This window comes from Pithys albifrons, chromosome 3 (assembly GCF_047495875.1).
Source record: "Pithys albifrons albifrons isolate INPA30051 chromosome 3, PitAlb_v1, whole genome shotgun sequence".
NCBI classification, from domain to species: Eukaryota; Metazoa; Chordata; class Aves; order Passeriformes; family Thamnophilidae; genus Pithys; species Pithys albifrons.
This window is the reverse complement of record NC_092460.1, coordinates 32751941-32776567: the sequence shown is the minus strand read 5'-3', so window position 1 is coordinate 32776567 and position 24627 is coordinate 32751941. Positions and strand designations below refer to the sequence as shown.

General features: G+C 48.4%; 1 protein-coding gene across 2 annotated transcripts; it reads left to right on the top strand.

The window, feature by feature from the left end:
• The first annotated feature begins 1235 nt into the window (after positions 1 to 1235).
• On the top strand, positions 1236 to 24099 carry BID (BH3 interacting domain death agonist). Of its 2 annotated transcripts, XM_071551271.1 has the most exons (8): positions 3129 to 3208; positions 3662 to 3717; positions 14497 to 14613; positions 15524 to 15592; positions 17215 to 17419; positions 18718 to 18863; positions 20589 to 20789; positions 23618 to 24099. In XM_071551271.1, exons 4-8 carry the CDS (start codon positions 15584 to 15586, stop codon positions 23627 to 23629), a joined length of 573 nt encoding a protein of 190 aa, XP_071407372.1. In that variant the 5' UTR covers positions 3129 to 3208; positions 3662 to 3717; positions 14497 to 14613; positions 15524 to 15583; the 3' UTR covers positions 23630 to 24099. The 2 variants fall into 2 exon arrangements, with proteins under 2 accessions (XP_071407371.1, XP_071407372.1); XM_071551270.1 differs by lacking the exons at positions 3129 to 3208; positions 3662 to 3717 and adding an exon at positions 1236 to 1396.
• Positions 24100 to 24627: the final 528 nt, after the last annotated feature.

The window sequence follows — 24627 nt, the reverse complement described above, 5'->3', positions numbered from 1 at the left end:
AGATTGGGAGTCCCCAGTTCCCAGGCAATAGGAAGAGGGTGCAGGGATCTTTTGGCCAGGAAGGAGTATAAAGAGTTCTGTTTCTTTTTGTTCTGGGTCTGTCTCCTAGGCCAGGGGGACACACCCAATTCAGCTGAATTTGTTAAATGAAAGTTTAGTTTTGCTTTGATGGCTTTATCCCCTCTAAATTTTATTGGTGAAATGTAAGCATTTCTCACATTACTATACCTGGAAGGAGCCAGGTAGGGGATGGCCTTTCTGCCAGGCAGCTGGTGCCTGAATGGCAGCCTACAGTCACTGGGGAGCTTTGAGTTGGACATCAGGAAGAATTTTTTTCATGTAAAGGCTGATTAGACACCGAAACGGGCTGTCCAGGGAGCCTGTGGAGTCACTATCCCTGGAGAGTTTAAGGACAGGCTGGATGTGGCACCGTGGTGGTGTCCAGCCACGGGATGGGCTCGATGATCTCAGAAGTCTTTCCCAGCCCAGCTGATTTCTTGCTGTTAAGGGAAGTGGCTGTAGCCGGAGCACAGCCAAGGAGGCTCTGGCCAAGCAGCACAAGGTGGGGACCCACCAGAACTCCAGGACGACCCCGGTGGCGGGAGGGACACGGGAGGCATCAGGAGGCGGGTGAGGGGTGAAGAACAGAGGCACCTTGTGCCTGTTTTGGCTTTTTGCGGCCGGAGGAGCTGCGTGTGATTTCAGGTACAAAACCACAGGGTTACAGGGGATCCCAGGTATTATGGGGAACCCCAGGTGTTTACAGGGCAACTCCAAATGTTACAGGGCACCCAAACTGTTATGGGGACTCCAGGTGTTTTGGGAAGCCCCAGGTGTTACTGAGGAGCGGGCCTGACCCCGCCGGGCGGATCTACCTGCGGGGCCGGGGAAGCCGTGCCGGGGCCGAGGGGGCTATGCCGGGGCTGTGCCAGGGCCATTGGGGCCGGGTGGGCTGTGCTGGGATCGGGGAGCCGTACTGGGGCCATGCCAGGGTCGGGGGGAGGGCTGTGTCAGGGACGGGGCTGTGCCGGGACCGGGGTGGGGGTGGGGGTGGGGGCTGTTCCAGGGCCGTGACTGTGCCTGTACCTGTCCCTGTGCCTGTCCCTGTGCCAGGGCCGTGCCTGTGCCTGTCCCTGTGCCGGGGCTGTGCCTGTGCCTGTGCCTGTGCCTGTCCCTGTGCCTGTGCCTGTCCCTGTGCCTGTCCCTGTGCCTGTGCCCCCGCGCTCGCGCTGCCCGCGCTGTCGGGGCGGTCCGGCCGCTCCGGGCCCGCGCGGCCGTTCCCGCTGTTCCCGCCCCTCGCGCCGGGCGGGGCCGGCGCCGCTCAAATAGAGGCAGAGCCGACACTGCTGCTTGTGGCGAAGCCGCCGCTCCGCCGAGCGCTCCGGCCCCGCTCCCGGTGAGTACCGCCCGTACCTGCCCGGCCGCGGCTCGGCGGGGTCAGCGGAAGGCCTGAGGGACGAGCACCAGCCGCCCGGGCCCCGCCACCGCACCGCGAGGGGTCTGCGCGGCCCCGCTCGGGCCGGGCCCGCCCGGGGCCATGTGCGCTTCTGCCTGCCCTTAGGGATGCTGGAAGCTCCCCTGCCTTCGGCCGTGCTGCCTTTTCCTTTGTGCCCGGCCTTGCGCTTTATCGCTGGGGCTGTTTCTGCCTGTGCTGCGCTCTCCGCTCGGTCCCCGGTGCCCGTGTCGCTGTCCCGCTGGTCCCTCCGTCTGTGCCGGGAGCGACTCCGGCCCTGGTGCTTCCCGCGCCGGGATGGAGCCGCTCCAGTACCCGCTGTTCTTCCCCGTCCCGCTCAGGTGCTGCCTCATAAAAGGCTCTCTCTTGCCTTTAGACTGTGGTAAAGTCCAACACCTCGCCCTCGGTCCCTGGTGAGAGTTTTCACTCTGGAGGGGCGTTCGTTCACTGGGCAGAGAAGAGGAAGGAGTTAATCCTGGAGCGGCAACTCCAGAGGGACCCGCGCTCGCCTCAGCCTTCCAGAACGAGGGAGTGGCAGCTACAGCAAGAAGGGGGTTTCTAATAATAGCGTTAAAACTTAAGGAAGAGCTGGTGGTTGATACAGATGAGTCAGTTCAGTGTGTGCTTTTCTCCGCCTCTCCCTGCCTTCCCCAGGGCTGGAGGTGTCCGGCTGCCTGTCAAGGTGGGGAGTCCCTTTGTTCCCTGCGAGGAGCGCTCGCATTCCCGTGACCCAACAACGTGCTGGAGGCAGGGCAGAGTCGGGAAAGGCTGCCGCTGGAGGCAGGGCAGAGTCGGGAAAGGCTGCCGCTGGAGGCAGGGCAGGGTCGGGAAATGCTGGCGCTGCTGGCAGGGTGGCATGCGAAGTGGGAAAAAACCGAGTGAGTGGCACCCCCTCCTTAAGAGAGGATGTTTCTGTAATGCACCTGGCCTGGTGATGGTCTCTCTCTGTAAGCTGGAGTGACAGCAGCTTTCAAACTGGTGGTTTGGGTGGGGGTGTTGCCCACTTTTAAAGCATGTTATTTTGTAGCTTTTGTTTTTAAAAAGTGTAAGACTCCGAATTATTGAAGTCCCTGCAGTCTTAATTCAGAAAGCCCATGGCTATTTCAGAAGTCGTGAACTTTTCTTGATGTTTCTGGGCCAAAATCTTGTGGGATACTTGTTATCATTTCAAAACCGTTGAAATGTTTGGTGGAGGAAGGAGCAAAGTGATTCCCCAACAGGAAATAATTATTAAGGTTTTGGTTTGGTTTTTTTGGTAAAGGACTTTTTGCAAAAGTCCACTTGTGGGGAAGGTTGGTTGGTGTGGTGTTACAGCTTTTTGTCACTACTCAGACTGAAACTGTTTTCACCTGCCTGTGGAAGTATAACATCTTAAAAGGTGTTATTTAGAAAGAAGGGGGTTTTCTGTGCGGGTTTTTTCCCTCTCCTTTTCAACTTCTTTACGTAAGTTTAGTTCTGTTTAGAGTCTTCTTTAGGATAAAGCTTTGCAACATCTATTCCCTGTGGTCTCCTCTGTGCCACTGGTGTTTCTCAAAAACACTGTGGGGGAATGCCTTGTATAAAAAGCAGCATTTTAGTGGTGTGCTAGAATTTGCTGCAACCCATTTTCCTGTCTTCCCTTCTAGATCTCTTGTCTATCATTGCAGGTAACTGACTGGCAGGGCTTAGGGACCAGCCAAGGCAAAACATTTCCATTGTGCAAAGTGTTGGAGGTGATTGTAAACTTTGTGGATAGGCTGCCCTGCACCTAGAAAGGTTGGTGTGAAAATCCCCCCTTCTGACTTGGCAGCACCTTCTTGTTTGCATCTGGTGACATTTGCTGAATTTATGATTTCTGGGTAGGTGGTTTTGTTGAGTTCCTGCCCTCCCAATTTCTTACAACCAGATTAGGCCAGCTGAGGCTGTGAGTTCGACTCAGTTTCTCACAGGCAGCAGATCAGTCCGATGCTCCACCAGGTCTGCCTGTGCAAGTCTGGAATCTCTGCTCCTGAGAATGGGGCATGCCTGTACCAAGCACCTCTGGATAATGTGAGGGCCTTGTAAAGGTGCTCAGTGTGGCTTTTTATTTGTGTTAGTTCCAAAATAGTAAGAACTGTGATATATAATTAGGGAAGGCTGGTGGGGTTGTGTTTTATTCACTGAGCACTCTCACCTGGGGTCATGTTATGCCATGTTGTTTCCATATATTGTGTTTTCCCTGTGTAACAGGAAGACAGGAGTCATCCACACTTGGCAGGAGTCTGAGGAGCTGACAGATCAAACAGGTTTGTTTTTTTCTGTAATAAAATGAAAGTGTTTCGACTGGAGGCAGGCAGACACATAAATCTGGTGACTGTCACCTTCCTGGAGCAGCCTGGTGCCTGAAGTCAGTGCTTGCCTTACACCTCTTCAAATTGGGGTGAAGGGACTGTCTCTAAAAACTGTTCACAGGTTTCTGTGCCTGGTGCAAGGACTGCTGGTGTTACTGTGGAGGAGCAGCTGTGGGGTCTCGACTCCTTGATAGAGCAGCTCCCTTGGCCTCTGCGTATGAACTACCAAGTAGGAGGGGTAGGGAACCAGCCTGGTCTGTGGTTTCTGTGCTGAAAGGAATTACCTGCAGATGAGCAGTTTTCATTTTCACTACTCGGATTAGTAAAAGAGCAGAATTTACTGTCAATTCTGGTTTTGGGGTTGTTTCTTTTTTTGTTTGGCTCTTTTTGGGTTTTTGGTTTTTTTTCAAAAAGGCTTCCTCTATGTCTTTCTTGGGTTTTTTTCTATGTCAGGTTACAGAGTTTGGGGGCTGGAATTACCTCCATATCTGTGTGCTGTGCAAAGTCAGGTACATGCAAATGTTTCTAATTAGCAAGTAAAACTCATGGCATGGCCAAAGGTGCAGAACTCTTGAAAACTGAGCCCCTGTTAGTTTTGGGTGGCTTGTCTTGGGGTTGAAGGAGGTTGCAGGGGGCTGATTTTGGCTTTAATTAAAACTCATCAGTTTTGATTACAGATTGTGCATAGATGGCCTTTCCCTCAGAGACTTTATAAGTCTAATTGTTTGACCCAGACCACGTAAGAAGGATATAGGAAAAGGAGGGGTAAAATTTAAAAAGAAATGTTGTCATGCTGTGTCCAGCCTCATTCTTTGTTTGAAAACAACCTGTTAAGCTTCTGTGATTGCCTTGATTTGCACCAGACGTCTGTATTGAACCATATCCTGACACCCTGCTGTTATCCCGACTATACTGGGAGGTTTATGGGACTCAAACTACAGTGGTGAGCATTAGGCACCTCCTTACACCTGGATGAGATGGCAGGGATTTCCTCCTGCGTGATTTGTGAAGGAATTGCTCAGTGTAGAGTTACAGGGGTGTGTTGATGTCTTTCACACCCTTCTTGGCAACAGCTGCACCAGGAATCCCTTCAGTCCCCTCTCCTCCAGAATTCCCCTGGCTGGGAGCATTGTCAGCACTGCCTTGGGCACTGAGTGGCTGCTGCTCTCCATCTGGTTTCCCTGTCTCTTTGCACCAATCTGGCACTGTGTGGAGGTGCTTCCTGGCCACGCCAGGCTTGGTTGGACTGTCCTTGCTGAGGAACAGGAGGAAAGGCCTGTACACCTTGATGCATCCTTGGAATGCTGCTCTTTCTCACGAGAGAGGACCGTGGCATTGTGGCTTTAAACTCCTTCTAACCAAGTATTTTGCTCACCACTTTCCTTTAAAATCTCAGAGCTTTCATTCAGCTGCACTGAAGTATGAGCAGGGGAGGGGAATTGGACTTTGTGTGCAGTCATGGCACACACTGATGTTGAATTTTTGTTTGTACCTGCAAACCTGCTGTATTTCCTGATAAAACACTGTGACCTTTGGCCAGTTTCTAGTATGCTCTAGCTGCTGTTTATGATTGGGCAATGCCCAGGTCTCTCCACACTGGGCTATTTCCTTCTTTCTTTTAAAGGAGAAATATGTTCCTTGGTCAGTGTAACTTCTGGTAATGAAGTGTAATAATTGTAACACCTTTAGATTGACAGGCACAAGACACAAATTCCCTTAGATCAGCTTGTTGCTGTAGTTCAGTTTGATCTTCTCTTCCTGTGTTTCAACATCATCTTGTGTTTCCTGCCAAGTTAGAACTGAAAGTGAAATGGTTTGGGGTTATTTCATGCACAGTCATGTGTTTTCTCTAGAAAAACAGACACTTCTTCACCATGCTTTTAGATCTGCAGCTGGGGAGTCTGTAATTGCTGAGTGGAAGAAGCAGCAGCTCCCTGAGGCATCTCCTGTTTGCCTGACACTGAGAAATGTGTGCTCCTGGGGAAACTGCTCTGCAGTTTCGCTGGCACAGTTGCCGAGTGGCTCCCGCAGTGTTTCTTTGTAAGAGAGTATTTCCTTAGCTGTGTTTAAAAGAGGCAATGCTTTCTTTTACACTCACAATGTTTGAGGTGCTGCTGTCAAAAGGCCTTGATAATGTGACAGACTCCACTAAAAGCATTCCAGGGAGTACCAGCAAGAAAAATTCCCTTGGAAGGAAATTGTCCAGTGCACTGAGTTGTTGCTTAGTCCCTTCACGAGTGCCATCCTGGCTGTTGGATCAGTGTACTTGTTTTAACTAAGTTTACAAGTGCTGTTCTTTGATGACCCACGCTGATCCAGTATTTAAACTTCACATTGAAGCATCTTTATGGCTGCTGTTTGTTTCAGAAAGCAGTGCAGATATTCCTGGTACTTAAAAGTTTGGAACAGGACTTCTTGTCTAGTCATATGGCCTGAAGATTACCAAAGGCAGAGAGAATGCTACTGTTAGTGGCCACCTGTGTCCATACACCCGTCTTTTTGATTTTTTTTTAAATTATTTTTGATGTTTCTTGCTTTGCTTATCTAACTTGCCAGTCAGGCAAAGGAAAGACAGATTTACATTCCTCTTTACTCTTGGTATCAGCTGTGAAATGCATCAAAGTTGCAATATGAAATAGTATTCCTAATTTTCTGGCAAATCTGTGCCCATGCTGGCATGTAACAGTAGTATACGTGTTAAAAATAAAATAAGGAGGATTCTCTTGTCCTCTAGGTGGCATGACAGTTATTGTATCCTGTGACTTTCTGAGGTCTTTTGGCTGGCAGAGCCTGTCCAAGGGGCACCTGCGTCTGTCAGAGGCACTAAACCCAAGTGATGAGAGACTGTCTGTGCTGCAGGAACTGAGCACTTTGTCAGGGCTCAGCTGTAAAAGCCTGACAGAGTGCAATGGGCCAGTCCCCGTGGCCCAGCAGAGCCATCTAAGTCCAGAGGCAAGTCCTGCATTTCTCTGAAGGGACACTGTCACTTGCACATCACCAGTGATGGCTGCAGTTTGTCCCAGTGCTCCCTGCTCTGTCTGTCTGTCCTTCCTTTGTAATGTCAAAAGACTGGAGCTGAGATTCCTCAGGCCTTTCTGTTTTGTAGTCATTTCCAAGAGGCAGACAGTAAAAACTGTTTCAATATGTTCTGTGGCTTTGTTGCAATGGTGTGTTGCAGTTGCTGGGCTGAAACAGTCTTTTAAACACGCAGATAACCCTGTAAAGATCAGCAGTCTTGAATGTGAGAGTGGCTTTCCGTCAGGGTTTGCTCTGCTCCCTCCTGCCAAGACCTTAAGAAAGGTAGAAGTATTTTCTTAACCTTAATGAGGAAGTGAAACGCAGGATGGGATCATCTGGCTGGAGTTACTTTGCTCAATAGCAGAGGGGAAAAATTCAGCTGAGTCACAGATGCAAAAACCCACCTGCACTGTGATAGTCAAAATCCAAGTCCTGCCCCTTCCCCACAGTCGTGGCCATGCCCATAACGTGGAGGGAGATGTGCGAATGCCATTTGGGTGCTGCTCTGGGGCAGTGGGAGCTGCGGGCTTCCTGCTGACTCAGTCTGAGCCCAGCTGTGCTGCCCTCTGAAGAATAAACAGTGTTGTCACTGATCGGATACAGAAACCACAGCGATCACAAGTTCCTGCCTATATTTTTTTTCAGTGTGCTTTCTTGTTCATTCATGTGTTGCCTGGGGGCTCAGCAACAGCATTTTGAGCCATATGAAAATACTGGTTGATAAGGCAGTTGGATTTTTTTTTTTTCTGAGAAGTCGAAGTACTGCCGGGATAACTGGAACATTCCTGCCGTTCATGAAATGGCAGTAGACCCTCAGGAGCCGAAATAAATCTGTAACGAAAAGGCCAATTGACACCACCTTTTTACCGTTGTTTCTGATTTAATTTTCTAAATTATAGAGTTGCTCAAAATGGAAAATAAAGCCCCATCAAACAAAGTGTGAAGGGATTTCTACATCAAAATATACATCTGAGAGTACTTAAGTGTCCAGACTGAGACATCACTCCACGCTTACGCAGCTTAAAGCAAAGGTAAAAATGCCGCAGCTAAGGAAGTGGTAGGACAAGCATCTGTTGGTGTCTTTGTGTTCCATTTAGAGTTTCAGCCCCACTCAATACCGGAAGATAAATAAGCACTGAAACTGTTGGAGCAGAAAGTATCCAGCATGTTTCAGTATGGTTTTGCATCAAACTTGTTAAGAGTGAACTGCTTTGTGTTGGTGGTGAGTTTTGTTTTCCCTCGCTGGAGTGACTGGTGGTGGCATTATTTGCATCTTAAAGGCGGATAATTTGAAGCTGAAATGAAGAGAAACAAAAGCTGAAAGACTCATGTAATCAGCAGTATTGTTTGAGAGTAGAAGGAAGAGGTTGTGCTGGTGGGATTTTAAGTAGTGTTGTGATTCCTGACAAACAGGGTATCTCTCCTAAGAGCCTAGCGGAAAAATTGCGGCTGAGTGGGTGTTGTAGTTTTGGATGTTAACGAAATTCTCTCCCACTACAGAATTCAAAGTTAAATGCCCAACCCCCATGAACAAAGAAGTAGCCAACCACTTCGAATTCCAACCTGACTGTTTTGAGTTTAAGACTTGGGGGGAAGGGGTGGAAAGGCTCACTTTTTCTCTGGACTGGTGAGGGGGCTAGTGGTGGAGCTGGATTGCCCTGGGTTTTTTTCCTCTTTTTGGCCATCCATGACCCTCGCTCAGCCTCTGTGATCCCAAAGGGAAGCAGATCGCGCCTGTCCAGCTTCCTTCCTCGGGAGACAAGGGCCCAGTGCATGATTTCTCCGGGCCTGCTGCCCGTGGCTCGTGCATCGCCTGCCGGCGTCTTTGGCCTTCATATATCCACGTGAGTGATTCGGCGGGGTCAGCGACCGCCTTTTGTATCTGAGGAGAACTGAGCCACCTCCCTGCCAGCTGAGGCACAGCAGTGACCCCTGCCCTCCGCAAATATTGTTGCACCAGATAAGCAACAGAGATGCAAACTCAGTTACACCTAAAGGGATTTGTTTTGGGTTTTTTCTTCTTCTCTTTGTGGGTAGCGGGTAGTTGGGTTTTTGTCTTGATTATATATATGTGTGTTGTTTGGTTTTGTCTTGATTATATATATGTGTGAGTGTGTGGGCTGTCCCGTGGTGTAAAGGAGAGCACTCTGGACTCTGAATTCCAAGGACCTGAGTTCGAGTCTCAGTGGGGACCGTCTCCTGGCAGTAAATGCCTCCCTGCCATCCCATCCCATCACATCTCGAATGCTCAGCAGGGTCAGTCCCGGTTAGTACCGAGTGCTGTGACAGTCCCGAGGACTTCCCTGTCACTGTCCAAGCTCGCTCGGCCCTGGCAAATGGACCTGAGGACTTAAACGGTGGGGCCAGTTCTGTGCACGCTGTGCCTCACCTAAAACATCCACTGCACAGGCTGGAAGGGCATGTGGGGAGAGCCCTTGCCAAATCTGCATTTGTGACGTCTGGCCATACATACAGATATATACATATATACACATATATATATTAGTTAAGAACAGTTATTCTTCTTATATCCATTTTCTAGTTAAAGTTTCTTTTTCTTAAATTTAATAAGGAGTTATGTGATTATTGAGGAGGAATCTCTCCTCTGGTTTTGCTAAACATTTTGTTTTCCCTCAAACAGTGGGGGATGACGTCTGTCCTGCTCTGGCACTCTGAGCTGCTGGCATCTCCAAGTGTTCTGCTCACAGCTTGCCAGTTTTGCTACTTCCAAAATGAGCTATTGATGTTGTATCATCCCTCAGAGGCAAATGGGTGGAAAATACCTGTAGTTTGGAAGCAGTGTTCACACAGTGTTTTGCCTGGAGAAGAGGAGGCTCAGAGGTGACCTTATCACTGTCTAGAACTACCTGAAGGGAAGTTCTAGCCAGGTGGGGGTTGGTCTCTTCTCCCAGGCACTCAGCAATAGGACAAGGGGGCACGATGGGCTCAAGCTCTGCCAGGGGAAATTGAAGTTGGAGATCAGGAAGAAATTCTTTGCAGAGAGAGTACTCAGGGATTGGAATGGGCTGCCCAGAGAGGGGGTGGATTCCCCATCCCTGGAGATTTTTAAACTGAGCTTGGCCGTGGCACTGAGTGCCATGATCTGGTAAAGGGACTGGAGCTGGACCAAGGGTTGGACTCGATGATCTCAGAGGTCTTTTCAACCCAGTCGATTCTATGATTCTATGGTGAAGAAAGTCCTAACACTCTCCAAGCCAAGAGCTTTGGTATTAACCAGGTGGTACCAAACCATCACTTTGGTTTCACAGTAGCATGTGTATGTGGACCCATAGGTGCCCAGAGGGTCTTGTTGAGCCCATCCTTCACCTGGCTAATATATTTCAATGTCTGTTTCCCCACCACCCTGCTCCTCTTTCCAAAGCCTGGAAGCAGATTCTGCTTCAGGAGTGCAGTGGGTCTCAGATGAGTCGACCACTGTTATAGGCTGGCCTATGCTGCAGGGTAAATACTGATAGGGACAGGTTTTCTGTGGTGATCATAACATCCTATTTATTCATCTCGGAGCTGTTTTGCATACCAACAAGATATCTTCCCTCTCCCTCTCCTTGAAAAGTCTGAAGTATGTGTGCAGCTGCTGTGGGAGTAGTCAGGCTGCTTCCATAGCTAGAGAAATACGAGGGAAAGCTCTGGTTATCTGCTGGTAGCTGGGCTGTTTGGTTCTTGGTGGGTTTATGGGCTAGAAATGGAGCATTGCAGGGTGGTAGGGTTTCCTCTGGGGACTTTGGGCTATATGATGCTTACACTGTCATAACTTGAAGTTCTACGGACAACAGTGGCACAGCTTGAAATATCCTCAAATAAGGAACTTCATGAGTCTGTGGTGCTGTTTCTCTTCCTTATTTTCCAGTAAAGGCTGGTTAAGTAGTTGAGCCTGTGGCAAGTTTTCTTGAAAACAGTGGTTGTGGCTTGGTATGTGGGTTTAAAATGTCAGGACATCAAGTACTCAGTTTCCCTGCCTGTAAAATGATGCCTTGCTATGAAGCTCAACAATGAAATGTTTGCCTGCAAGACAGGTAAGAGCCACCATGTCTAGGAGGGGGCAAGTAGGCACTGTTCCATTCGTTCCAGTAATGTCATCTTGACTGCCAAAACCACAGTTCTTATCTTTCAGCTGCCAAGCAGGGAAAGCAATGCATAGGCTGGAAGTTTTTTGACTCCTCAGTGACTGATGCTTTATTGCAGTTTCTGCTTTGAGGACCTTAATTCACTCAAATGTGAGACACAGAGATAAGTATCTTGACAACCCACACAGTAGGCCCATTGATAGTGTGACTGTCCAGGTGTTTGTATGGGAGGTGTTAAAGGAGTTGTTAAAGGAGTCAGTCCTACAGGTGTGTGGCTTTCCTGCTGTAAGGAGTATGTTTTCATAACCAAACAGTGTCTGATACAGCTGAGAATAGTAACTCACAGGCTGAACTGTGGGGAGAGGGGAAGGTCTGAGGGGAAGTGATGGTAACCAGAGACATTATTTGTGGCATGGATTCTTTTTGGAGTTGTCTGGAAGGTGTAGCAAAAGTGTGAAGAGATGAAAGCTGATTTGTGGAGTGGCTTAGCAGTCTTGCTGTAGGGATTCTGGGACCTACTTCTGTTGTGGCAGCCTGGAGAGCTCTTCAGGGTTCCTTCCAAGTGCTGTTGGCTGTTGCAGCTGTGGCACCATCAGTGAGGGCTGTGGGATAAGTGCTGTACAGCACATGAGGCTTTTCTCTTGGCTTTCCCCTCACTACATGGTGCAGGAGAACATGCAGGTGTGGAAGAGAGCACATTGTCTTTCAGTCCTGCCTCTCCCTCCTCTCTGCCCTGCGAGCTTGCAGTGCTGTCTGTCCTTAAAACCTGGAGTCAGAGGGCTCTGGCCCTGCCTGCTGTTGCCTCTGGTGTTGCCACCCCTCACTGTGGGCTGCAGATGGGAACAGCCTCTCTGGTGAGTTCCCTCTGAGATTTAAAGGTTAACACAACTTTGGGATGAGAGGGAAAAGCAGAAGATGGGACACCAGACCTGAATGACCTGTGTTGTTGGAGGGCAGTACTTACCATCCCTCAGGGTGTACTCAGCCCCATCTAAAGAGTTGTGATTGCCTTGGGAGAAGCCTTGGAGGCTTGAGTTGTGGGAAGCATCTACAGAATTCACTTACGAAAACTGGCATCTTTGGGTGGAATGAGGTCTGTCCTGTGCTCCCTTCATTTTTTTTTTCTAAGGAAGGGAGAAAGAACTAGTTGAAAAAACTGGTTGTCTTATCTCTGTTGAACACTTCAAGGCATCTAATGGTTTCTCAAAGGCAGCTGTTAACACAAAGCTCTTTTGTCTAATGAGTGAATTGAAAGTCTGAAAATGAGTAATGTGTTAAAATTAATTGGTATTTCAATTAAAATACCATATTTTATAAAAACTCATTCCAAGACTTTCAACAGCTCTAAATCAGCCTTAGCAAATCTGAACCTAAATGCAGATGGGGTTTGTAGCCTTTATCCATCTCTTCTCTTTCTCCAAGTAAAGATTCATTTTACCCAGTATAAGGTAACCTTTTTCCATCCATCAGAAACAGTTTGTCTGTATCTAAAACTACCAGGATTCCAAAGTCTTAATGATTGAAATCTTCAGATGGCATCAGCATGATTACATTTGACTGGGGTTTGCTCTTCAGGGGTCCATAGGTGTTTTTTTGAGATTCCGTTAAAGAATTTGTCTTCTTAGGGGGAACTGGTCTGCTTTGCATTGATTCAAAGTAACTATGTAAAACTTGAGGTTTGTAGAATTACTAGTTAACGAAAATAAAAAATAATTGGCCCTGGATTGTAGTACTAGGAAGCCATTTTGTGGTGTGGGAGAAATCCTTTTTCCTCTTCTCTGGCCACCCAAGCAGAACTTTATTAATTGAGGGCAGGAACCCTTCAGGGGCTTTGACTGTCTACGTGGTCAGTCTTTGATTTAGGAAATTCAGTTCATGAAATTATTATATTCAAGCTTCCTTGTCTCAATTTTTTGCCATATAGGTATGTTGGAGTGTGGTGGAGTTTTTCTTGCTTGTTTCTTGGTTTATCTCTGCTCACATGCAAAACTCCAATTTGCAACTACCTTGGGTGGCTTATTTTAATGACTCTATTTCTGTGGACTTTGGTGAGGAGTGGCAAACTTTACACAGTGCTGAGATGACCCCTGAGGGGAGGGGAGAACCTGCATGTGTTGTAGGTCTCTTCTCCCTGTACTGAGGTCTTATCAAGGTGTTTCTACCTGTGTGGGGCTTCCAGCCCCCAGGGAGGACTTTTCTGCTCTAACCAGTGTGTGAGCATCTGCCTCTTTCTCAGAATCCTAAGTGCTTTCAGAACAGCGTTTGTGTCTCCAGAGACACAGACACCTTTCCTGCACACTTGCAGGAACTGATGTGTGGAACATGCACAGGCTTGAGCTTCCAGTCAGCAGAGTAAGCTGGTGTGGATGCTGTGCTTGCAGAGCCTTGTGCCAGGCTGCTGCTCCCTGCCTTTCTGGGCCTGGCTGTGTGGGCATGCCCAGGATAAACCTGGGCTGCTTTGTTTGACTTGTATTTTCGGCTCTGGGGATGGAGCAGTGTGCTGCTTTCCCTTGCCAGGCTGGAGTGGTCTGTGCCCCTTCTAAAGCAGGGAGTGGGGAAAAGACAATAATGTATCTCCTTTTGGTAGCCTCTTACATGAGTGTTTAAGCTGAACCAAATGAGTTTTCTGGCCGTATGAAATAGTGTGATAAAAAGAGGTAGAGGATCTGAGTTTTAAAGTCAAATTCTGAGATTTCCTTGTAGAAATATGTCAGGTGTTAAACACCCCCAAGGAAGTGTCTTGACTTCAATTTCTATTCCATCCTCCTGCTGTAAGAAAGATTACATTGGTCCCTCTATAGGATGATATTTTATTTAGTCTATTTGTCACCATCTGTGCTCAGCTCCCCCTCCAGCAATTTACAGGGATTCTCAACAGTGAGAAAAAGTAGGTAATGCCAGCACAGCTGGGCTGGGTTTGGGGGAAAGAGCTTTGACTGTAAAGTGTTGCTGAGGCAGTTTCACCAGCACATCTGGCCACTTGTGTGCAGCTTGCAGCTGGAGTGGCTTGTGTTGCATCACCTCTGCCAGAAGCCTGGGAGAACGTGTGCTCCTCTCTGATGTCCTGTGGCGTGAACAGAGGGCGGTGCAGCTCCTTGCACCTGGAAAGGCAGGCAGATCTGTTCAGCCTGTGCTTGTGTTACAGTCAGCTGGCTGTTACAGCCCAAATTCGCCAGGGTGGGTTTGTCTGACCAGCTGTGCAGTCCCACATGGCCGAGGTTAGAGCTGGGTAGGGGTGGCAGTACTGAGAGAGCCCAAGAGGATTGCCGTGGTGAATGTGGTTTTCCAAGCAAATGGGATGTGGGCTGAGGAGGCTTGGTACTACCTCAGGCTTCCTGTGGTCTAAGCCATCATGTTTCAGGAAGTAACATTTAACTCAACAGGAGTTACTAGTTGTAACATGAACACCTTTGTTTCAATCTGAGTTACTTTGAATTGAAAATAAATGCTACCTGGAAAACCAGAATATGTGCCAGCTGAGGCTTGGCTTAACCTACAGAAATATTGCTGGTGTGGACAATTCCTGGGGAGTTTGCACAAAGCCCGAGTTCTGCCACAGACTTAATGCTAAATCCCTACTTTCTTGTTAATCCCAGGGTCTAACCTGAATTAACATCTGTCTCTCTTCCAGCAAAGCCAGGCCCTGGAGAAGGGTCACTTCTGACCTGTTTCAGAGCCCTGTCAGGTCTCCAAGAAGAGGACAGAGGGGACTGCACTCTCCCCAGCCGGCACACTCCTTAGGGTACAGGTGAGCAGCGTCAATGGGAATTTGAGTGGAACAGAGGGAAACACAAAGCAGCAAAGGCTTAAGCCTGTGTTTTAGCCTTTAGTCTGACATAACTCTGTGAAAAGAAGCATTCATGGTTAAGAGGCTGCATGTGGTATATTTGTGTTTTAAACATATTTGAGATTGTGTTTTGCCCTTGGACTTTCAAGAGCCTTCAACAGGTTGGGAAAATCATGGTTTCTTGAAATGTTACTGTTGTCTGCTTCAGAGTTGGAATTAATTTCTGCTTTCACTTTCTCCCTTTTTCCACCAGCCCAGTTAAGTTATTTAAAACACTGTTATGAGGGGTTGTTACTGTGAAACAGAATCATTCATCACTAGCCCAGGTCCTTGATGGTTATCAGGCCTTCTGTTGGGGGTCCTTAGTGCTTTCCTCCCACTTTGGTGCCTGTGCACCCTGCTCTGCCCTCCCTGCTGGGGTGTTTCACTTCAGACTGTGCTGCTGTGCAGGCAGACCCAAGCAGCTCACCTGCTCTCAGGAGGTGCTCAAATCCTCTCTGATAACACTGCTCTCCATTCCAGCCTCTGGCACTATGGAGGGTTGTCCCTCTCTTCCCCAACATCACTCTGGCTTTAAAGCCCCACTTGCAGTTATGTCACTCCTCTGTCTAGCACACATCTATGGCAGGAAGGAGTTTATTCTCCTCATTCATGTGAACAGGGCCCTTCTCACTGAGACAGCTGTGGTTTTCTCAGCCCTTTTTCTCATTACTGCCAGCGTGTGATGGGCAGCTCTTTCCAGAAGTATGGGTATGCATCCCTAAAAAGGTCATTTTCTGTGAGACATGGCCAGATACAGGAGCACTGCTGCAGGATGTGGATTTATGGAAATTTTTTTCCTCTCACACTTTTCTTTCTTACTTTCTTGTAGGGCAAGGAGTTCTGGTCCAAAGCAGAGGGTGATAAGAGCTGCTCTGTCTCTGAATCCATCATGGAACAGGTTAGAGTCAAAACCTGAAGTCAGCTGTTCATGGTGACCAGGGGTTCCCCTGTGCACTGTTCTTGGCTCGTGTCTTTCTCATGTTGCCCAGAGTTCCTGCAGGGGCCCTGACACTGCCTTGAGCACAAAGGAGTAAATGGAACACGTGGTTTGCAAGCTGCTTCCTTTTTACCTCTCTGTGGCACTCCCCTTGAAACTGCAGGCTGGATCTGTAGCTATTTAGGGGACTACAATATTTATTGATAAAGCCATAAACTGCTAATACTAATAAATTAATGGGCACAGCACTGTGATCAGGTCATTGCAGTGTTTTGTGCCATGTCAAACACAATTATGAGGCTGCTATTTTTCACACTTAAATCTGATTAACTACATTGAACTGCTACTGAAATGTCTGTCATCCTCCTCCACCCCAGCTTGTGTTAGGATACAATTCTAACCCTCTGCCCTGCCCTCCCACAAGCCTTCCAAACATTATGTGATAAAAAATGTGTCTGAGATAAACCCCATGACTAGTCCAGTGGGCTGTTGAAGGGGGTTGCCACTGTCCCCCAGTGAGCTTCTGTTACCAGATGAATACTGTCTGTAATCATCCATGCTCAGATCATGAACAATGTGCCTTCCGCTCATCTTTTACTGATCATATACCTTATTTTCTATTTGTTTCCCTTTCTGAACTCTGCTTTTTGTTGACCTTGTTCCTCCTTTCCTCTGCCCAGTCTCCTCCCAAGTAAACAATCTGTCCTTAATTGCCTTTTTTGCATTTGTCCCAGTTGTGCTGCTGTTGCCTAGGCAGTATTGGTCCTGTATGGTATTACTGATATGGTTATGTAGATGGCCTTGCAAAGTTCCACTCCCCAAAATTCCCTTTCAATTATCAAGGTGCATATTGATCACTGTATGCAGTTGGCATAGTAAGCCATTCTTCTTCAACCATGTTTTTCCTCCCTAGATAAAACTAAGCCTAAGTATTTTCTTACAGGCAGACAGTCTGCACACTTGTGAGCAGCTGCTTGGCTCTGCATGAGGAGAGCTGAACAGGTTATTAGGGAGCTAGTTGAGGTTCCTTTGAAGAGGGAGAAGAAATGTGAACCTTGGGGTTTTTTGCAGGCATATGTTATCTGTTATCTCTGTTGCCCACCTTGTTACTGCTCTGCTCTGATTACATTTAAATGGGGAGCTGCTGGCTTCTTTATGCACAGGAAGTAGAATGCCCAGTTCCCAAATACAGGGGTGAAAACCTTCCAAACACAGCTCTCTGAGTAGGGGAGGTGGATGGTTTTGGTGAGTACACATCTGTTTCCAAAGAGGAGCTCTGATCAGGGTTGCTGTCACTGCTGCAGCTGAAGTGTGAGGAAAGGTGAGTTGGCTCCTATGCCACCAGTTTGTAAGAGCAGAGCCATCTGTCATTCCCCACTGGACAGTTCAGTGTGGGAACATATCCAGGAGTTAGCAGGCATTTGCTGCAGGCTTAGGGACCCCCTGGCTAATGCTATTCAGGATGCCCAAAGGAGGCTGTGGAGACGTGTTCAGGTTGGAAAACAGTGTATGTGTGGACCTTTTGAGTGGGACGTGGGCTTGACAGTGATTTTCTTACCTTTACAATCAATGGATCTCTCCAGGTGGAGCACACACTGCTGTACAACTTCCTGGAGGTATCCTCTGACTGCAAGTTCAAAGAGCAGCTACATTCTCTGAGAAGCCTGGGGCCTTTGTTTGACCAAGGACCCTATGGCCAGTTTGTGCTCCAATCACGAAGTTTTCATGATGACTCTGAGCTTCAGTGTGATGGCAACCGGAGCGGCCACTTGCAGAACGGCGAGCCAGGTTAGTGTGCTTTGTCTGTCCTACATGTCTCTGAATGTAGTGTTTTTCTTTCCCCTTTCCTCTCTTTGCTGTTGACTGTTGCAGGAGCAATGTTTTCTCCACTGAGAAACTTCACAGTGTGGCTGTTGGTTGGGAGTTTACCACTTGGGATAAGAGAGCCAGTGCTTAGCACTTTATCTGTCTGTGAATTTCTAGAGCACCCATAACCCAGGGGTTTTGTCTGCAGCACATGGGAAAAGGGCACAAAGTGGTACTGAGGATAGTTGCCCTCAAGGAGTGTGATGTTAAAGCAGTTAAGTTAGGCCTGGTGCTGCTCCTCGGGCAGTATCAGTACTTGGGCTGGATCTTGAACAAGTTGTGTTCTGGTACTGGGTGAATCCCTTTCTGCTCCACCACAGTGGTAGAAACTGTTCCTCAAAAAGTTTCTGGTCCTGTTCCTGCTTCACTAGCCATCTGCAGGGTGGCTGCTGCCCCTTGCCCAGGGTGTGACAGCACATTGACCTCAACCAAAGCAGGGTGAGGAGGAAGTGCTACAGTAAATAGCCCTCCTTCATACAGATTTGCATGGGGCTCATGCAAAGGTGACTTGTGGGAAGCTCTGCCTAAAGGAGATCAGGCAAGGTGTAATGGTTTTAAACTGAAAGAGGGCAGATTCAGACTAGAGGTAAGGAAGATTTTTACAATGAAGGTGGTGAAACACTGGCACAGGTTGCGCAATGAGGTGGTGGTTGCCCCATCTCTGGAAACACTGAAGGTTGGCTGGGGCTCTGAGCAACCTGATCTCATAGAAGATACCTCAGTTATTTCAGGGAGTTGGGACTAGATGGCCTTTACAGCTCCCTTCCAACTCAAACTCTTCTATGAGATGCTGCATTTTAGATGGTGCTTAAGAGACAAGTCATGACTACAGTCACTTAAATAAATCCTAGAACCATTTAGGTTAGAAAAGGCTTTTAAGGTCATGCACAGTTTCTCAGCTGCCCTTTCCGGGCAGGATGTTTGCTGTGGCTGTCCTGTTCAAATTTTGGCTTGATATCTTCTAACATCCCCTGTAGTGATTTTTTTGGGGGTGGATGAGGCTGCACTTTACTTCAACTACAGATAAAACATCTGTTCATGCAATGTCTCTGGTAAGCAACTTGGGTTCACGAAAAGGAATTGTGCCTTAGAGCTGTCGTGAATACACTGTGATTGGGGTGAGGAGGAGGTTGTTCATGGAGATGAGCTGTGGGTCAGCTCACCTCCACTGAACGTGGTCTGACTACAGCCTGTGAAACTAAATGCTGCTGTGTTGGCAGAGGTTGTTGCTCCAGTAAATGAAGATGTTATCCGGCTCATTGCTGCTCACCTCGCTGAGATTGGAGACAAGCTCGATAAAGATGTCCAAGCAAGAGTAGTAAATGATCTAGTGAAGCACTTTCTGAATGAGAATCTCTCTAAAGAGGTGAGTGAAAAGCAACCTTGACTAGTGACCCTTTTAAATGTTGTGCATCCTTCCTGCTGTGACTTTGAAAACAGCAAGCTTGCAACTTCTGTATCTTTGCTGGTTTGCTGATTTAATGATTGCCATCTTAAAATTCAACTGAAACACTTACCTTTGGAGATTTATTAGAGGGGATTCTGTAGGTTGTGGCAGAAGTTACTGTGTAAATTTGGTTCTTTGCTCATCTCTGTCTTGGGTTGAACTGGCAAAATGCCAACTGCCCAATACAGAGTCAAAGCCTCCCTCCCTCCAGCCAAGAAAAGGGAGAAAGGAAAAAACCCTAGAAACTCATTTAAACTTAAACTAACTATATATATATTTATACAGAAAGGAGAAAATTAAAAAGAAAACTACAATATAATACACTTACACAAGTTAGAAATAACAAGAAATAACTCCCCACTCTCCATCAAACACAAATCCCACCATTCTAACCACAAATCACTCTAGAGAGCTCAATTCTCCAGAGACAGACCATCTCCTTTCTGCTGATGGTGTAATTACCGTTTTGGGTAGGTGTGGAAAAGGACTGCCTTTTTTGTCATTGTTTTGTTGGCCCAGTGAATTATCTTTGAAAATTGTCTGGTTAAGGCGTAGTATTTGTCCTTGTGGTCTTTGGACTTTGGTACCAAGTCCTGTGTGTCTGCTGATCATTACGTGGGTAAAACTGGAGCAGATTAGTACAAAAAGCTTGACTTGTGCCTGTCACTGAAGAGACAGCAAGTCATGAGACCATTTTTAGTGCCATAATTGTGTTCACAGGGTCAGTGTTGGCAGTAGCAGTGGGTTTCAGCCTGGATGGGTTTGCTCCCACAGAGCCTTCTTGGCATCTTCAAGGTAGCTGTGGCTTTCTGGCTTGTTTGGCTCTGTCTGTGAGGAAGTTTTCTATGTGCTACAAGCTAGTGCTGCCTTTGAACTGAAGAACCACCTTCTTGCCAGAAATGCAGGAACTTCAACAAATCTCTCTGTTTGTTTGGGGCTTTTTGTGTTTTTTCTGCTAGGGTTTATCACCTACACAGATTGCAGCAAAGTCTGACCATTACCCACTCCTGCTGTCTTACTCTTCATCCAGTTAAGTTTCAGACCTTCAAAATTATTGCCTAACCTTGTAGTCTTTGATAAGACTGAGATATAAACCTAATTTCTGACTTGCTTTTTCACAAATACAGCTCTGTGTGTGCATATTGTCTGTCTTGGGAAAACAAATTTTCCACTGATCTTGGGAGCAAGGCTTGGCACCTTTGCTAGCTTTTCTTACATGAAGGCTTTTCTGTGAAACTTCTTCTGCCTTCTTCCAGTCCCCACCTAAGCTTTCACCCCACATGTACACTGTGGTGGGTTGTCCTTTCCTGTGAGCCCCAGAATTCCTTTTTGATTCCAGGACTTGACAGGCTTGGTGCAAACCCTGGGGAGGATGGGGCTGTTGCACCCTGAACGTGCAAAGTGCTGTTTCCCAGTGGTGGTGTGTTGTCTCCCTTTTGTTTTGTCTCGGGTGAGCAGCTGAGCTGAGATTGTGATCCTTCCTCTCATTCAGGTAACAGGTAGACTGCCATGCCTGGGAGGAAGGGGAGGGACATCCTGTGGATGTTAAAACAAGCACATCAGTCACTAGCAGTCCTGGCAGGCTGTGCTGAGACCTCTTTCTCCCCTTGCTGTTACACTGAGATCCCTCTTGCTTCCGAACAGGAGATAATGCGGCACATGTCAAGAGTTGTGAGAGAGCTTGCCCAAGCCATGCCCGCTGACATGGAACAGGAGAAGGTCATGTTGGTGCTAACAATGGTCTTGACTAAGAAAATTGTGAATACAGTGCCCTCCCTTCTATGCCGTGTCTTCAGCACTGCTGTGGACTGCATGAGACAGTTCCACAACTACGTTGTCGAAATGGTGAGTGCTGTCAAACAGCTCAGTGTGGGTCACAGCCCTTCCTCTTAGCTGTCATAATCATAGAATCAGCTGTGTTGGAAGAGACCTCCGAGATCATCAAGTCCAACCTTTAATCAAACCCCACTTTAATTACTAGATCATAGCACTCAGTCCCACGTCCAGTCTCACCTTAAAAACCTCCAGGGTTGGTGAATCCATCACCTCCCTGGGCAGGGCATTCCAAAGCCTGACCACTCTCTCTGTAAAGAACTTTTTTCTGATATCCAACCTAAACCTCCCCTGGCAGAGCTTAAGCCCATGCCCTCTTGTCCTCCTGTTGGTTGCCCGAGAGAAGAGACCAACCCCCACCAGGCTACAACATCCTTTCAGGTAGTTCTAGACAGTGCTGAGGTCACCTCTGAGCCTCCTCTTCTCCAGGCTAAACACCCCCAGCTCCCTCAGCCTCTCCCCACAGCACTTGTGCTCCAGGCCCTTCACCAGCCTTGTTGCTCTTCTCTGGACCTGCTCCAGCCCCTCAATCTCTTTCCTGAACTGAGGGGCCCAGAACTGAACACAACACTCAAGGTGTGGCCTCACCAATGCAGAGTACAGGGGAAGGGTCACTGCCCTGGGCCTGCTGGCCATGCTATTTTTGATACAGGACAGGATCCCACTGGCCTTCTTGGCCACCTGGGCACACTGTTGGCTCATGTTGAGCTTCCTGTCAATTAGTACTCCCAGGTCCCTTTCTGCCTGGCTGCTCTCCAGCCACTCTGTGCCCAGCCTGTAGCGCTGCAGGGGGTTGTTGTGGCCAAAGTGCAGGACCCGGCGCTTGGCCTTGTTAAACCTCATCCCATTGGAATCAGCCCATCTCTCAAGTCCATCCAGATCCCTCTGCAGAGCCCTCCTGCCTTCCAACAGGTCGACACTCCCTCCCAGCTTGGTGTCATCACCAAATTTGCTGATGATGGACTCAATCCCCTCATCTAAATCATCAATAAAGATGTTAAACAGGACTGGACCCAATACAGACCCCTGGGGAACACCACTAGTGACCAGCCCCCAGCTGGATGCAGCTCCGTTCACCAGCACTCTCTGGGCCTGACCCTCCAGCCAGCTCTTAATCCAGGAGAGGGTACACTTGTCCAAGCCATGGGCTACCAGCTTTTCCAGGAGTATATTATGGGTGACAGTGTCAAAGGCCTTGCTAAAGTCTAGGTAGACCACATCCACAGCCTTCCCCTCATCCACCAGGTGGATCAATTGATCATAAAAGGAGATCAGGTTGGTCAGACAGGACCTGCCCCTCCTAAACCCATGCTGGCTGGGTCTAATCCCTTGTCCACCCTGAAGGTGCTGTGTGATTGCACTCAGGACGAACTGCTCCATAACCCTGCCAGGCACCGAGGTCAGACTGACAGGCCTGTAGTTGCCTTGCAGGCCTTTTTGTGGATTGGGGTGACATTTGCCAAATTCCAATCATCTGGGACCTCCCCAGACAGCCAGGACTGTTGGAAGATGATGGAGAGAGGTTTGGCAAGCTCTTCTGCCAGCTCCCTCATCACCCTGGGATGGATCCCATCTGGTCCCATAGACTTGTGAGAATCCAAGTGTTTTAGTAAATCACTAACTGTATTGTTCTGGAATTCAGGGGGTTATTCATCTTCCTGTCATTGTCCTGGGCTATTCCCAGAGGGGTGGCCTAGCTCTGAACTGCTGCTTTCCCTGGAGTACTCTGGAAGTTGGGCCAGAAGGGAACATCAGTCTGCAAAGATGTGTGTGCTTGAGAGGGTGACACAGCTCCTGCTTGCCCCCCTCTCACAGCAGCCAGTGAACAGAGTGCTGTGGCTGCTCCACTCCTCCCCGCAGTCTCTTCATGGAGCTGTGCCAGTAAGGCACAGTAAGGTTAATCATGGCCTCAGGGAAGAAGAGTCTGACCTTAGATCTGATGTATTTCCTGAACATCTTGATCATGAGGTCTCTGCTCTCATCTTCCTTGGCTCCCCAGAGCTTGGCAGAACTGGAAGAGGAAAGGAATTGCCCCTGAAAAACAACCCTAGCAGAGGAACAATGAGAAGTGGTCAAATCCATTCTTGTTCTTGTTGGAGCTTCAGCATTGGTGGGGAGACTATGCAAGCCAGGGTAGAGGCTGGGGCTTTGGGAACTAACTGGTCTGGGAAGGGGAGAGGACACACATAGTACTGAGATGTGGCTGTACTTGAGAATGAGATTTGAGAGTGGTCAGGACTGTAATCCTGCCCCTCTATGAGGTGGTGGCCACACAGTTGGGGGGTGCTGCAGGTCTGTGGGGCCCCCTGCACTGCAGCCTCACCACAGGCAGCACTGGCAGCAACCTGCAGAGGGACCCACCTCACTCTGTGTCCCAGGACTGGCATTGCCTCACACAGTACCCTGTCCCCGCCAGGCAGCAGGGCATGCTGCTGCTGTGCACTGTCACTTGGCACTGCCCTCCCCTTCTCTCAGTTTAGCTCCAGGCTGCCAAGTTATCCCAGAAACAGGTCAGTGGTGTGGGACAGGCCCTTCGTGCCGCCCCAGCAGGCTCTGAGCACTGAGCATGGAGGGCAGTAAGAGGGCTGCTGGTGATCCCCTGCACCACCGGGGTGGCATTAGGAGGGGGCTGGAACCGGGCACCAGGAGCTGTCCCACACTGTTCCCGGAACTCCTCCCTGCCGTTGGCGCAGCAGGGGGCAGTGTTGGGGTGTGGCAGGTGGCAGTGCTGGGTTTGGGGACACGGGGACGTGCAGAGGACCCCGGGAGCTGCCAGGGCGGGTGGGGCCACAGGGGTGGCTCTGCTGCTGTTCATGCCCGTTCTGTTTCTCTCCCTCTAGGTGGGTGAGTGAGCTCTCCAGCCCTCTGTGTGGAACGTGCAGATTCCCAAAGACTTACCTGTTCTTGGTGTTTGAAGATCACTTTTTATTTGCTTTTAACTTCTGAGATACTGTGAAAGTGTCTCAGGATCTCCCACAGCTGTGAAAGGGATGGCAGAACTTCATAGATAGGCTTTTGTAGACTAGCACAGCAGTAATGGTAGTTGAGGCACCTGCCAGCTCTGCCAGTGCCTGTAGGGAGAAGTGTTTGCCCTCTTCTCATTTTACAATATTTTCAGGTTATTTTTTTTAGCAGTAGCAGACTTTGTGCAGACCTTGGCTTGTACCTCCAAAGGCAGGACCTGCACTCTGTTTTTTTCTCATCAGCTGCAGCATTTTGCTTTAGTTATTTGCTTTCCCTGCCCTTGCAGGTGAGCCATGCTGAGTGTTGTTCCCAGGAAGGCCTCAGGCTGTGAAAGGGGTGGTTGATCAGCACAGATCATCAAGGGAGGGTGGGTGGGAATCAGGCCTGTCTTGATGGGGAGCTGGCAGCAACAAGGAACAGAGCCCCGAAGAATGGAGGGGTGTTTAGCCAGGTGAAGATACTTTAGTATCAATCACTGTACACCTGTATTTGCTTGAAAAATAAAACTGACAGAAAAACTGTAAAGAAGGTGGCAGGGGTAGGCACAGGATAAGTTTTTTTGGGAATGCAACCTGGATATGCTTGAGAAAAAGTGGCATGTCCTGTAATCACATCTCAGGTTCAACAAATTTGGACTCAGGTTGTTTGATACCTATAATCACACAAGGTGGCAAATGTGTTACCTGTGATCCAGCTGCCTCAGGAGCTTTCCAAGTATGTAAATATTTTGTGGCCTTTCTTAAATAAAAATGTCACCTCTCGTGAAACTACAGCTCATAAGAATTTCAATTTCCACCTGGACTTTTGGGAGTTGTCAATTCTTTGTGTAAGTACTCGTGGCATTCCTCCAATTTGCCAAGGCTTGTGATGCAGCTGGCAGCAACAG